The 14,874-nt window shown below is 46.0% G+C and overlaps 1 protein-coding gene across 2 annotated transcripts in view; it reads left to right on the top strand.

Annotated features, from left to right (window-relative positions):
- The first annotated feature begins 690 nt into the window (after positions 1–690).
- Dusp22 (dual specificity phosphatase 22) overlaps positions 691–14,874 on the top strand; it is a 61,306-nt gene continuing 47,122 nt past the window's right edge. For both annotated transcript variants that reach the window (XM_051169536.1, XM_051169529.1), the window contains exons 1-2: positions 691–783; positions 10,107–10,140. In XM_051169536.1, the coding sequence (XP_051025493.1) occupies positions 763–783; positions 10,107–10,140 (55 nt within the window). In that variant the 5' untranslated portion in view covers positions 691–762. The remainder of the gene's footprint in view (positions 784–10,106; positions 10,141–14,874) is intronic.

Raw genomic sequence — 14,874 nt, forward strand, 5'->3', positions numbered from 1 at the left:
GAGGAGTCTCTCTCTCTCTCTCTCTCTCTCTCTCTCTCTCTCTCTCTCTCTCTCTCTCTCTCTCTCTCTCTCTCTCTCTGTGTGTGTGTGTGTGTGTGTGTGTGTGTGTGTGTGTGTGTGAGAGCGCTAGTATGCGACCTATGCAATACAAAACCGCAATGCAGGTATATGGGGCAGCTGTCATGCTAACACACTCCCTTAAAGGAAACCCTAGATTATTTAGAGCTGCTAGCTGCCTTCTTCTCCTAAACTAGGGTCATGTCTCTGCAGAGGTGAGTCACCTAGCCCACCTTTCCGAGAGCGTGCGCCTTCTTCGTCTGGGTCGGGTGAGGCAAGGCCGCAGGAATCCCCCGCCTAAAACTTGGCTCAGAAAACCCAGACAGGGGAGCCCCGAGCCCAGACTCCATTTAGCACCTGATTCACCCAGGGAGTCAAAGCCTGAGACACTGCCGGTAATTGGCACTAGGGAGCCCCAGGGGAAAACGCCTTTGGGGACTTGGGGACCCCCTACCGCAGCGACCGCCCCTACCCCGCGGCGCGCGTGCGCGAGCTTAGGCTCAGCGGTGCGCGTGCGCGGTGGGCGTCCGGCCGCGGGGGCGAGGGCCGCTCTCCCCGACGTGCACAGAGCCGGGCAGCCATGCCGCGTCCCCGGCGGAACGCGCAGCGAGCGCCGCCCTGGCGCCGCCTCCCGCCGCCCCACCCGCCCGTTCGAACGCGCGCCGTCTCCTCCCGCGAGCGCAGAGCGGCGATCGCGGCGTGGCCATGGGGAGTGGGATGAGCCAGGTAACGTCCGGGCCCGGCCGCCCCCCTCCTTCTGCGGCTTCCGCCACCGGGCCCAGCCCGCACAGCTTGCCCTTTGAGAGCTGGGACGCGTACTGGATGTGGTCTGTCCCCCTCTCCTTAGATCGGGCCCCTTGACGCCTGCCACCCACAGCATTGGTGAACCGGGCCAGATGGGCGGCTTCTGTAATTTCCTCTTTTCCCCAGATTTGGGTGCGCATGCACAGATAAGCCGCTCTGGTGGGGAAGTTCACGGAAACCCTAGAACTGACCTGGCTTTAGGTCATCTGGAGCTGGTTGACCCTAGGTTGTGGGGCTTCCGTAGGGCAACCTGTTGGCTGGCTGTTGGGCCCACTAGGCCTTTTAGAAAGTCTGTCCTTCCCCCTGTTGTAGCCAAAATCCTCTGGGCCAGTTTCCTCATCCCCCTATGCTGAGAGTGGTCTGGCGGTGACAGTCCTCTGGCATCTATTTGTGTCAGCCTCAAGATTATGCTTTTAGATGCCAGGGACTACGACAAATATTTCTGTACAAGCATTTAAAATAGTCCTGGATTTGGTTAGCTTCTGGCATTATGTTCTCCCCCCACCCCCACCTCGTCTCCACATACCTTAGCTGTCCTGTTTATGGGATCTAATAGTGTGTTTTGCTTTCTCCCTGCATCCCTCTTCCCTTTGCTTCTCCCTTTAACATTTGTCTCTGCCTTGCCGGTGAGGAGCTCTGCCGTGGCTTAGTTATGTCCATGGGAATCACTGTCGAGGCGAGGACTTGCGATAAGGAAAGGGAACGTGTCCTTGGTGGAATCCCGCAGTCTCCGTGCTTTTGTGTGTTGCTGGCTTGGGTTTAATTCACTTAATCTTTTTTTCCACCTTGTCATTGATCAAATTGGAAACAAACTCCGTCTCTTGGATATATGCTTGTATTATGATGCCACGAGCCCAGGGTTGGGTCAGCAGTGTGAGCCTTCTGCTTTTCAAATTAGACCAGTGGAGATGTCCATCTGGGGCTGGGGGGCTCTGTTTGCCTTCCCGTTGAGTACGGGTGTGTCTCAGCTTTCCTTTGTTGTTTCTAGTTTGTCCCGTCGTTTACCGTTTTCTTCTGCATTTGGTTTCTTGTATTTTATATTATAGTTGAAATAATAGGTTTAGTTATACAAGGATTGCCTAAGGGATATTAATTTTACATTTCTCAGCAAAAGGGGTATTATTCATCTCCACTTACCTTTTATAGTAATAGATTTCTTGACTGTTTTATTACAACTGTCTTGTACAAACAGTTTTTAGTGTAGACATGGAAAACTATATATACAGAGATTTAGATACTCCAGTGGTTCAGAGCATACTGGCTGTACAGTTCCTTGCCAACATGAAACAGATATGTCATTTAAATTTTTCTAGCGAAATTGCTTTGAAAAGTTAGAACAGATGATGATCATTTAAATAATATTATTAAACTGAATATGTTTAAAACATTTCAACATGTAACCAGTAAGAGAAATGTTCATGCAATACTTTTTTCTGCGGAGTCTTAAATTCTCATTAAGTACTTGCTACGTTTTACTGGCTAATGGTTACTGTCCAGCACAGATTACGGCATCTCTGCTCCTGTGTGTGGGAGAGTTAGGGGTCAGGTAGCTCACCAGGTGGAGAGCTAAAGGTTCTGAAGATAATTTCCGGAGTGTGGGGGAAGGTAGGTATCAACCTACATGGGACCTTCAGTCCAGTAAGAGATCCCTGCAAGAGTCAACATGCTTAATCTGAGATCAGAGGGAATTACCCAAATTACAAGGCAAGGCAGAGGTGGAGTAAATTGCTGGATGTTGGTAACTTAAGAGCTTAACCAGTGTTCTTCCATGCATTGCTGTCTACCTTGAAACCGAGTTTCCTTTTCTCCCTAGCTGGGAAAAGAAAATAAAGAACAACTTATTAACAGAATCAGGAGACGGTGTGAATGGCGGAGGAAGTGCTTCTAAGAATATAAGTAAAATGTGTGATGCCTTAGAATTTAAGAATGTCAGGTGGAGGGTGTTTATCTGAGGTCCATGGAGTAAAATTTCTCATCACATACAAATCAGCTTTTTTTTTTGGCAAAGAGTTATGGACTAACAGTGTAAATCCCACCCTGACTCTTTGAGGGACCAGCAGTTTTTATTTTTTTATCCTCATGGTAGGTCTCTGCCCCAGTTTCCTGTGTTGTCCCAAGGATGAAAGGGAAATGGCCTGTGCATTCTGTTCAGGTAAAGATGAAACAGCAACAGACAGCAAGCAGTTGGGTCTTTTGTTTTCCGAGCCTCATCTCATGTAGCTGTACTTTACACGTCCTCAGGAAGCTAGTTTCCTCTTTGCGCAGATTGGGAAATGGAGATTTGGAGAGCGTAGGTAAGACAGCTACATCCTGACGCAAGTGTTGGTAATTGGTTTGAGTTCCAGTTCCCAAGGATTAGAGGGTGATAGGTTTCTTTCCTTTGGCCAAGGCTTCCAGTTTGTCTCAAGTAACTTCTAAAATCTTTAAAGCCAACTGGAAAAGACCACCATGGATTAAGACTCATTGTAAAAAAAAAAAAAAAAAAAAAGTCACTCTCTTCCAATGTCAATATCATGATTGACACTGATAAAGGAGAAGTTCAAGGCAGGCAACCATAACTGTCTCTTTAAATTATTTTTTTGTATAAGTCCCGAGTAGATGTTCTAAGCTGGCTAGTTAGTGGTGCCTGGGCCTTTCAGCAGTTCTTTGTTGTATAAGAGTAACTTGCTTGTTCCTCACCAACCCGGAGAAGCAGTGAAGCTCATTCCATGCCTATTTTTCACCAGCTTAAGGATCCAGGGACAGGAGAGATGACTTGGTTGGTAAAGTGCTTACTACACATGCACAAGGATCCGAATTCGATCCTCAGCATGGTACTAAAAGCCAGGCAGGGTAGCATGTGCTTAGAATCCCAGCTCCAGGGAGATGGAGACAGGAAGATCTCTAGGGCTTGCTGGTCAATCAGACCATGTCTCAAAAAAAAAAAATAAGTACAGAGTAATTATGGCTTAAGTTAAATTTAGCCACTTCTGCCCCCCATACACATATAGATATGTGTGCATGCACGCAAATACACATACATGTACACACAAGGAACTGACTAGACTACCCATCTGGTGAGTGGCAGAACCTGAACTCAGAGCCAGTTGGTCAGAGCAGAGGGCCTCATGATAGGACTAAGGGACCAGCCTAGTAAGTGTTTTTGATAATCCTGGGACTGAGTAAGCACACAGTTGCATGTAAATGCCCTTTGTCTGTGGTGTCTCTGAAGGCTGGTTGATGCAACGTTTTCTCAAGAGTTTGCAGCAGCACATTTTAGAGGGAGAAACTATATATAGACCCCCTGTCCTCACTGTTATCTTACTAGTCCTAAATACTGCCATAGCTCATTAAAAACACCACCCCCCATAACTGCTGTCTTTATTAAGCATGATGTCACAGAGAACTGTCCCCACATGCTTCTCCTGTGCGTGCCTTTAGCTTGATCAACCTAAGATAATGGCAGGTGGTGGAAGTTTAGCCGTTGTGAGGCAGGAAATGAGGACCGTCCGGCTCTGACATCTTGTCCTCCAGTAAGCAGCTTCCAGTATTGTTTAGCTCACCATCTGATTGCTCTCGTGGCCTCTTCCTCCTCTGTGCCTCTCCTGGCAGGCAAGGACATTGTCCTGGCACTTAGGGGAAGCCTGCTATCACTTCAGTGGATATTTTTCATGAGAGTCCCTCTGTTGCTAAGAGAGCAAAGATTAAAAAAAAAAAAAAAAAAAAAAAAAAAAAAAAAAAAAAAAAAAGCTGGATTTCGCTCTTTGGATTCATAGGTACTTAAAACTCAAAGGCCTTCAATGGACACAGTCCAGTGTCCATTTTCTCTAAGATGGGTAGAACAATGCCTCTCCCAGTTACTACTCAGATTCTTGGGAGATGCAAAGGAGGACTTTAGGTGACATTATTTACAAACCGTAAAGTGGTACATGAGCTATGTGATTAGTGTTCTTGCGTTTGTCTACTGCTCAGTGTAGTGATGAGCTGGCCCTGGATATGGCTGGCATCTGTTTTAGAATGACTGTGAGAAGATAAAGGAGAGAAGAAACGGTCACCGTTCAAAGGAGATAGATGCCCCCAGCTTAGAGAAGGGCTCCTCAGCAGCTGCCCAGTTGACATTTGGGCTGATACTTGTTTGCAGCATCACAGGGAGCTAAAAGGCTTTCCAGGCCCCTACCCAGTTGCCATTTGCACCTTCCCCTACACTAGGACAACTTCACATCTCCTGACCTTGCCATGTCCCCCAGGGGAGGGGGAGACAAACTTGTTCACAGTCGCCAACTTCTGGTTTAGTGATCTCTGTATCAGAAGCCCCAGAAGCATAGTTGACCTGGAACTGGGTCTTTATCAAGGAGTGGACTTAACCCTGTGGGAAATACTGTTTCAGTATGAGCAGAGCTGCTAAACACTTTCCATTGTCACAGGTAATTCGGCTGTGTTTGTTACTCATTTGTCCACCCATCCATTCACCATCCAAGTTGTACTACTGCACACCCGCTGCTGCCAAGGCTCAGCGCTAGTTCCTGTAGTGGGGATAATACTGACACACGAAGACTCTCCCCTAGGCACTGTTTTTGGTAATGGAGGACCCGCTTCAGAAAGTGTGCATGTTTGGGGCTGGTGGGCAGACAGAGCAACATAACAATACTATCTCTCCTGTACGCTCTGAATCTTGCCTTTACTCATTTCTTTAAAAGACTCCTGTACTGGGGATTGAACTTAGGTCCCCACATATACTAGGCAAGTGCTCTACCGCTGACCTGCATCTTCACCCCTTTCTGATTTTGTTCTGATTCAGGTCCTAGGCTGCCCTTGAATGTGTAATCCTCCTGCTCTAGCCTCCCAGGTAGCTGAGATTACAGACATGTACTTTGGTGCCTACTCTTTTCTCCTGTAGCATTACATTTTTATTTCACACTTAACAGAACAGATGTGTAAGGTAGTGTTATAAGGATATACAAGGGCACACTCAAAAATGTCTTTTTTTTTATAAATGCGTACTGGGTAAGTCTATGACCAGAGAATATTGAGAAGTCTCTAATATTCCACAGTTCAGGGAATCCACCAAAGTTTTCCCAAATGTCCGTGGGTTTAAAAACCCAGAAAGTCCTTTTTGATGTAGGAAAAATCCAAATGTCGTACCTAGTTGAAATACTGCTTTATGCCAGCTGCTTGATCAGGAGTTTCTTACATCTTTTTGGGTGGGGCTCTTAGATTTTGTGGCATCCTGAAGTACTAAGAAAAGTTTAAAAATACATTCCAAGCATTTCCTGCCTCTAAGGCAGAGTTCATTTGGATACAGGTATGCTTCGAGGCAAAGGCTTTGGGACTTTTGCACCATTGTGAGGTAGATGTTAGAGCCGAGTACTACGTGGGTGTGAAGATTACTGATCAAGAGGAGCCGAGAACCCCTGGGTGCTTTCGTATTATCCCAAAAACGCTTCTACCTTTTAGAGTTCTGCTTGTTCTACCATCTATACCTCCCAGTGACGGAGGGACTTCTAGAGAGCCAGTTCCTCTGTGGTTTGTATTCTCTCACCAATTCCATACAAGAGTACCACACTGCCTTGGTTTGAACATGGTTTGAGCCCACAGTAAGGTATGTTGAACGCTGATCCTCAGTGTCCCAGAACAGGGAGGTGGTAGGCCCTGGAGGAGGCGTTTGAGCCATGAGGCAGTGCCCTTATCAGTGGATTGATGTCTCTCCCGGGAGCTGGTTAGCTGTTGTAGTTCAGTCTCTCTCCCACATGTGCCAGCCTACCCCCCTCACCACACGCTCCAGCCAGAAACTGACCAAGGTGCTGGGGCCCCATGCCCTAGGACTTCAGAACACCGAGTGCAGCTAAACCCCAGCCCTCTATAAGCTGCCCAGTGCTGTGGCAGCAGAAACTGAGCAGGTCAGCCCGAAGGTAAAGACGTGAAAGGACTGGGTCCTGCTAACCGTGGTAAGGAAACGAAACAGGACAAAAGGAGAGAACATGAGGGGTGTGTTACCAGGAGAGACCTCCTGTAGGGAACCCCTGGGGAAATGGTAGAGGAAGGCGTCCCAGCAGACGAAGGGGTGATGATCAGGACCGAGTCTAAGCTGGCTCTCCCAGAGAAGTAAAACATCCCCAAGTCACAGCGTAGACTTTTCTGACCCATCTTTGCTGTCTCCCAGCTGATGGTACCTGTCCTTATTCCCTGTCGGTGTTTGCACTGGTCTCCTGTGTCCCCTGATGAGCCTTGCTCTGCAGGCTGCTCTACACACCGCCTTTCTGCCGGAAAGCCGTTCCGTTCCTTTCTTTGTCTGGCCCAGAGGTTACCAGCACTAAGAATACCAGCCAAGGGCTGAGTTCGACTCAACTGTCTTGTTTAAGTCATGACACTGAGTAGTTGAGAACTTTACCCACATGCTATTTAATCTGTTGGAAACCAGCCTTCTTTGATTTTTTGTTTTGTAACTCTATTCGGAAGAGAGCCGGAATCTAACTACAGAAAAGGGTGGGAACAATTTGCTTACTAGTCCAACTTGTGAAATTTTAGCTTACTGTCCTGTCTAGAAAACCGAGTTTCATCTACATCCCAGAGGTAGCTGTGTATACCTGTAAATATGGCTGCAAGTGAGCGGAGTCCACTACTGCAGCCATGGCCCGCCATTTTTGAGATCCTTGGTATTTTTGTAGCGCTCTTTGCTTAAGCACTGTTCACCCCGGTCTCATTCTTGTACTCTATAGCTGGGCCTGTGATGGTTGTGTCTATCCAAGGATGTATGACAGCTACTATAGTCACCTGGAGATGATTGAACATAAATGCTTATTAATATAATGCCATTTTCATAAGGGACCCTGGATCACTTGGTGCATGGGTGACCTAGAGCCAGTCCTTTAAGGTGCAGAGGCAGATAGAGGTCACAGACTGTTCATTGGCTACAGTCAGACCATGGATAGACCATCTTAATTTATCTTATAGTTAAGTAATTTTTAAATTTAAGGTAAAAATATCTATTTTCCCTGTGTCTCCATGTGATTGAGTTCATGATCCTCAGGTGTACGTGGGGCTGGGAGGATGCATCAGGTGTAGAACTGAGGCTGAAAATACCGAAAGCCAGTCTTGAAAGGTCCCAGTCTATGCTGAAAGCTATGTGAAGACTGAAGCATCAGGAGGATCCGCTAAGAGCAGGGAGTAAGGTCAGGGCAGAAGCCGTCTCAGTTGCCTCTGTCTTTTTTTGCTGTTTGGAGTCCATACCAGTGACCTCGTCTGTAAGCAGTGGAATCTAAACACAGCTACGTTAGCAGGACAGGACAGGTGGCCAGGAAGGCTAGGGGACACACCTCAAGGGTTACCACCTGACACTGATACCCACTGCCTGTGCTGCCAGGGACACTCTGAGCTGCTTCTGAATTGTTGTCCACACTCAGGTCACATGCTCATCCTAGAGCTGGAAAGTCCTGTGGGAGCAGGTTATCTGTCCCTGCACCACCTCTGCAGTAGGAGTTTAGCTCTTTAGAACTCCAGAGGAAGGAGGGAGCGCGGAACCTGTCCAGGCAGATGTCTACCCAGCCCATTCACAGAGGTGCTGTGGCAGTGAAACCCTGTGTTGCCCACATGACTTCATCTTCCTTTTTCTGAAATGGCATTTCTAAGGGATATTAAACACTCTCACTCATCCTACATTTCTTGGTAGAATTTCATGACATTTAACCTAGAGCCCTGAAAACGCAGAATATCCTTAGCACAGGACCAGATCTCCCAATCTGCCGCCACTGCCTGCCCTGTCCCCTCACTCCTGCACAGGAGCCATGTCTTCTCTTCTAGAGTAGGCCTTGCTCTTAGTCCATAGGGGACGGTATAGCCATAGAATCAAGCTCCACAGTCCCTGGCATCCATCAGTGAGCCTCCTCTTGTTTATTTTTTTTTTTCTTTCTTTTTTTTTCTGACCACTCCCTCATTCTGTCCCCCTTTTTATTAGGAGTTGAGAGCTCAATGTGTCCCCTGTCTTGAGTACCCTCCTTGCCATTAAAATACAATTTTAAATTATGGGTAAGTGTGTGTATCATTATGTGGGTGTATGTATTTGAGGACCCAGGTGCCCAGGGAGGCTGGACCTGTTAGCTGCCCTGCAACTGTACTTGCAGACAGTGTGAGCAGCTTAGTGTGGATGTTGAAGACTGAACTCAGGTTCTCTGGAAGAATAGCAGGTGCTGTTAACCATTGAGCCATCCCTCCAGCCCCTTCCTTGCCATTTTTTTTTTTTAAATAAGTGTCAGAGTGCCTTTTCTTTTGGTGTTGATTGTAAATGTCTCCATTTCTGTATGGTTAACGTGTGATGGACTGTGATAATTTGTTTTTCCAGTATCACTTAATGTGTAAATTAGCCAAAAGAGCCATGTTCTGAATGTGCCATTTAGAATTTGATGTTACATCCTAATAAAAGGCAGGAGACCCTGGGGAATGAGAGATAAAAGCAGAAAAGCTCCAGGCAGCCAAAAGTTGCCAGGGACCCTCAGCTTGGTCTATCTGCAAGATGAACACGTATTATTTACAACAGAAATTCGATGGTACGTGTTCCACTCAGCCTCATAAAAATAGGGACCTTGCGAGGGTGGCACTGAGGGGGCAGAGGACAGGAGGACTGTATTGCTACAGCACCTGGGTATGTACAGAACCAGCAAGCCAGGTGCAACTAGAAATAGTGGCAGGGAGGTCACTGAACTTTCAGTTTCCAGAGCATTCGTGTAATTGGATTTCACTACCTTTACAAAAGACTGACAGGGATTTGCTTGGTACTTCGAAAAGTATGAAGTGTTTGCGAAGCATAGTATCTTAGCTCTGCTGAAGTCTTCCATAGGGGGGCTGGGGAATTTTCTAGTCCAGCAGAGAAGTAGGCCTGCCACAGAATCACTGAATGGGGTCACAGAACACTGTGATGCCATTTATAGCACTTGGCCATGGACACTGTGTACCCAAAGATCTTGAATATTAGAGGGCATGTTTGCCAAGACAGTGAGGGAAGTGCATTGGGTTGAAGGGCGGTGTTCTCTTTGCCCAGAGCAGCATGCTATCCTGAGCCTAAGCTCAGGGAGCTGAAGGGAGTTGAAAGGTTACAGTGTAACCTTAGAGCAAATTTCCTTAGAGGCTGTGATCAAGGCTGAGGTACTGGGAATTAGGTATTGTAGGTGAGGGCCCCTGGGCTTGCCTGAGACATCTTATGAGAGCTTCACCTTTAGGGCAGCAACACTGTCTACTAGGTATCCTGTGACGTTATGCCTTTGTCTCTCTTCCAGATCCTGCCCGGCCTGTACATTGGCAACTTCAAAGGTAAGTCATCACTCTATTTCTTTAATGGTGGTATATACATATATAGCACAAAATTACCTTTGTAGCTATTCATGTCCAAGTCAGAAGCCCTAAGTATTTTCACATGGCTATGTAACCATCACCATCTATTTCCAGAACTTTCCCTTCATCCCAGATTGTAAATATGAGCCACTGCCCCCTCCCCTAGCTCAGTAGGTTGGACCTGTGTGACTCTGGATTTGAGACATGTCTGACACTATGTACATAGTACTGTTTTGAAGGACCACAGGAAGATCTGATTTCAGACTTACAATCTTTTATGGCTAGTGCGTTGTGTGCACAGCTCATTGCCACAGTGGCTGTGGTTATGGGTTTCCATTTAGGATGCCCAGTGATTTGAGGTCAGTAAGTACCAAAGGTCTGCTGTCATCCTCTAATAGCATGGATGAAGGATTTCTTCATCGAGCATGATTGGTTGCATGCTCAAGTTCATAGCTGAGCTTCGATAGATAGATAGATAGATAGATAGATAGATAGATAGATAGATCTCAGGGTAGTGCAGCTATGCACATGTACTGTGGTGCAACAGAGAATAGGCAGGTGTGACAGCAGCACTGGCCAGTGTCGCTTCCCTGTCTCCAGCAATCCAGTAGCTCACCTGGTCATGTGTAGTAGAGTAGGCCTCTTAATTAACAGATTCACCGTTTTATCACCAAACCACAATTTAAAATGGTAAGCTGTTGTAAAAATGTATTTCATGGGTAATGAAAAATTGGAATTTAATTTGGGTTAGAATTGCACAACTCTGGATGTATTAAAAATCACTGACATGTACGTATACTCTTAAAACGATGAATCATATGGTATGTGAGTCATGCTTTCATTTGACACTATTGTGTCAAATAAAACAGTTGAAAAATAGTCCATTAAGTATATTGTCCCTTAATATCTGCTGTCATCTAGCTCCAAGATCCTTCATAGAAACCAAAAGCCAAAGTCCAGCCCTTTATTTAATACGATGAAGCATCCATAGAACCCCAGTGTGTCTCCTCTGAACTAAAACCATCTCTAGATGGTTACCTAATACAGGGTAGATGTTGTGTGGGAGTGGTAATGTATTGTTTAGAGAACAGTGACAAGAACCAATGTCTATATGCTCAGTCCAGGTATGATTTGGTCAAATACGTTTGCTCCAGTTTTGGTTGACCTATGGATGCAGATCTCCTGGGTAGAGGAAGGCAACTTTGTATGAAGTCAAGTAATGATTGCTAAGATGTAAATCATGTAGAAGTGGGAGATGGTCATGTTAAGTGAAGTAGCCAGACTCAGAAAGACAATATGTCCTCTCATAAGGAAACAAGATGAAAGTAGAAGGGTGGTTAGTAAAGAGAAGCGGGATGAGGCACAAGACAGGAGGATGGAGAACGGGCTAAATATGATTAAAACATCTTATAAACATGCGTCAGTTGTCAGAATAAAACCTTTTATTTCATGCAAATGATATCTGCCAGTAAGTTTTTCTTAAAATTTAAATACATGCTGGGCTTGGAATCTGGAGAAGCCCTGAGAAACAGCAGTGCCATGAGTGTGCTCCATCAGGCTTTCTGTCCCGCTGTCGGTGGGGTCCAGAGGCGCCAGCCACATCTGCATTCCTAAGCTGCGTACACAGGAGGAAACTGGGGCGTTATGCATTGATGTCAGTGTGTGGGTGGATAACTGTGGGTTCCTGAACCATTCTTTTATTAAATTTAACTTTATTTCTTATTAATATGTTTGAAAGGGTCATGGAGGTGTGTGTGTGTGTGTGTGTGTGTGTGTGTGTGTGTGTGTGTGTGTACATTTGTACCAGGGTACCAATGTGGAGGTCTATGATGGTTTGAATAGGTTTTGCCCCCATAGACTCATGTGTTTAAATGCTTGGCCCATGAGGACGGGCACTACTAAGATGTGTGGCCTTGTTGGAAGTAGTGTGTCTCTTCACAGCAATAAAACCCAAATTAAGACAGAGGTTGCTACCAGGAACTCTGGGGCATTGCTGTGATAGGGCTGACCATGCTTTTGTTTGGAGGACAGTGGCTTTTGGGAGTTTAGATAAGGAAAACAGTGGAATACTTTAAGTACTGCTTACTGGGCCATCCTAGTAGAAACATGGAAGAAGTGGTGCTCGGGGTGATTTGAACTGTGAGGGTCTGGCTCAAGAGGTTTCAGAGGAGAGGATTTTAGTATGTTGCATGGGGATCTTTCTTGTGATATTTTAGTGACGAATTGGCTGCTTTTTGCCCATATCAGAAGAGTATGCCACAGGTTAAAGTGAAGAGATTTAGATTGATTGCATTGACAAAGAAAATCTCAAAACAGCCTAGTGTAGACTCTGCCCTGTGGTTCACTCTTATGGACAGAGGGTTTGCAAACTGAGCAAGGAAAAAAAAAAATACGAAATGTATGGTTCAAGCATTAAAGGTGCACCAGGAAGCAAAATGGAGCTAAATCCTGTTTTCAAGGATGTTAAATGGAACTAAGGAAGTGCTGAGTTCAGGATAAGATCCCACCCAGATAAGGCTTATCCCTGGCCTTCCAACCCAGTTTTGGGGAACCTTAGAGACATTTTTTTCCTGTTATTTCCATGAACCATCCCTTTTGGGCAGAGATATTCTAGGGCTTAAATAGAGAGGATATTTTGTTCCTGAGTTCCTTGGAGACATGAACTGATATGGCTCCATGGAGGCTTAGGTCCAGGTGTACTGGTACAGGCTTTTAATCCTAGCACTCAGGAGACAGAGGCATGCAGAGCTCTGAGTTCAAGGCCAGCCTGATCTACAGAGCAAGTTCCAGGACAGCCCATCTCAGGCAGTGAAAGAAACCATGGATACAAAAGACTCCTGAGGATATAATTGAAGGAGGGGGCCATGTTCCAGCCCCAGCAAGCAGCAGAACTTGACAGCATCAGCCACGTGGTTCTTGGCTTTAGAATTAAGGATGGAATTTCCTTCTGTGACTAAGGACAGGCATAAGGCAGGGGTGTCCCTGCATGGAGGCCCAGAGAGGCCATTGTGTGAAGCTGTGAAAGGTCATTGTATGGAGCTGTGAAGTTGAAATCTGGATTTCCATTGGAGACCTCAAGATGTTGGAGATGCCAGAATTGTGGGATACCTGTCAAGGAAAGCTGATACCTGGGAGTGGAACCAGCCCAGGAGAAAAAAGTGTGCTGTAGTCAACCAAGATGAGAGGAGTTGAGGCCTGAAGAGCTCTGTGACATCAGACATGGCGATGAGTTTGGAGTTTAACCAACTGGGTTTCTGCCTTGCTTTGGTCCAGTATTACCTCACTGTGCTCCCTTCTCTATGTTTTGGAATAGTAACCATATCCTGTGCCGTGATGTGTTGGAAGCATGTGATCTGCTCTTTGATTAGATTTTATAAGGGATTGTAGTTAAGAGATTGCTTGAAGCTCAGAAGAGGCTTTGAATTTTGGACTTTCAAGCCTTGTTGAGACTGTGTTAGACTCTGGGAACTTTACAGGTTGGACTAGATGCATTTTGCATTAAATTATGGTTGCAAGACTGGAGGTCAGGGAGGGGCCAGGGAGCGGAATATGGTAGTTTGAATAGATATGACCATTATAAACTCATTGTTTGAATGCTTGGCCCATGAGAAGTGGCACTACTAGGAGGTACGGCCTTGTGGAAGGAGCTGTGGCACTGTGGGGCTGCTGTTGAGTTCTCCTGTGCTCTGGCTCCACCCAGCGTGACACACAGTCTCCTTGCTGCCTTCAGATCAAGATGTAGAGGAACTCGTAGCTCCTTCTGCAGCACCATGTCTGCCCAGATGCTGCATGTTGCCCCCCCATGATGATAATGGACTGAACTAAAATCTGAACTGTAAACCAGCCCCAATTAAATGTTTTCCTTTATAAGTGTTGCCGTGGTCATGATGTCTCTTCACAGCAATAAAACCCTAACTAAGACAAGGTCAGAGGTCACCTTTGTGGCTTCGTTTCTCTTTTTCCTCTACGTGGGCTCCAGGATTAAACTCTAGCTGTCAGGCCTTCAAATCAAGTGACTTTATTCGCTGGGCCATTTAGCCAGCCCCTCCTCTAAACAGTTCTTTTTCCTGTTTATGTTGGTCAGCTTTTCGTTCCTATAACAAATAACCTGAAATAATCAGCTTAAAAAGAGGAAAGGTTCACTTTGCTTTCTGTTGAGGAGGTTTGAGTCCACAGTCAGTTGACTCATTGCTTTTGGAAGCGTGACAGCAGCTCATATTGGGGGTGGAGAAGGAGTTACAGAAGATGGTGCTCACCTCGGCATCGGGAAGTAAAAAAGAGAAGAAAGGACCAGTGTCCTATTATCTCCTTCAAGAACATGGCCCTGTGACTTAAAAATCACCTACTGAGGGACTCACCACCTTTCAGCAGCACTAAGCTGAGGATCCAGGCGTTAAGGCGCGAGCCTTTGAAAGGCGTCCTGCACTACATTCTGCAGGATGACGTGATTCAAAGCTGTGCTGCCCCAGTTTATACTCGTGACGCCAGGCTGTGGCTGAGGTCACTGGGTGTGGAGTAGAAGGCTGCTTTTTCAAGCTGGAATCTGAAGCTTGGGATGCTTAAATCAATGAGGAGAATTTTCAAATTGAAAACAAACATTTAATATTACATTTAAAGACTTTTTCCTGACTTTGCAGCATATTTTTTTAGAACATTGTTTCTTAGTTTTTGCTCTATTCTAGGACTTGCTGGGAATGTAAATGACCTAGTTTG

The sequence above is a fragment of the Acomys russatus genome, chromosome 3, assembly GCF_903995435.1.
Source record: "Acomys russatus chromosome 3, mAcoRus1.1, whole genome shotgun sequence".
In the NCBI taxonomy this organism is placed as follows: domain Eukaryota; kingdom Metazoa; phylum Chordata; class Mammalia; order Rodentia; family Muridae; genus Acomys; species Acomys russatus.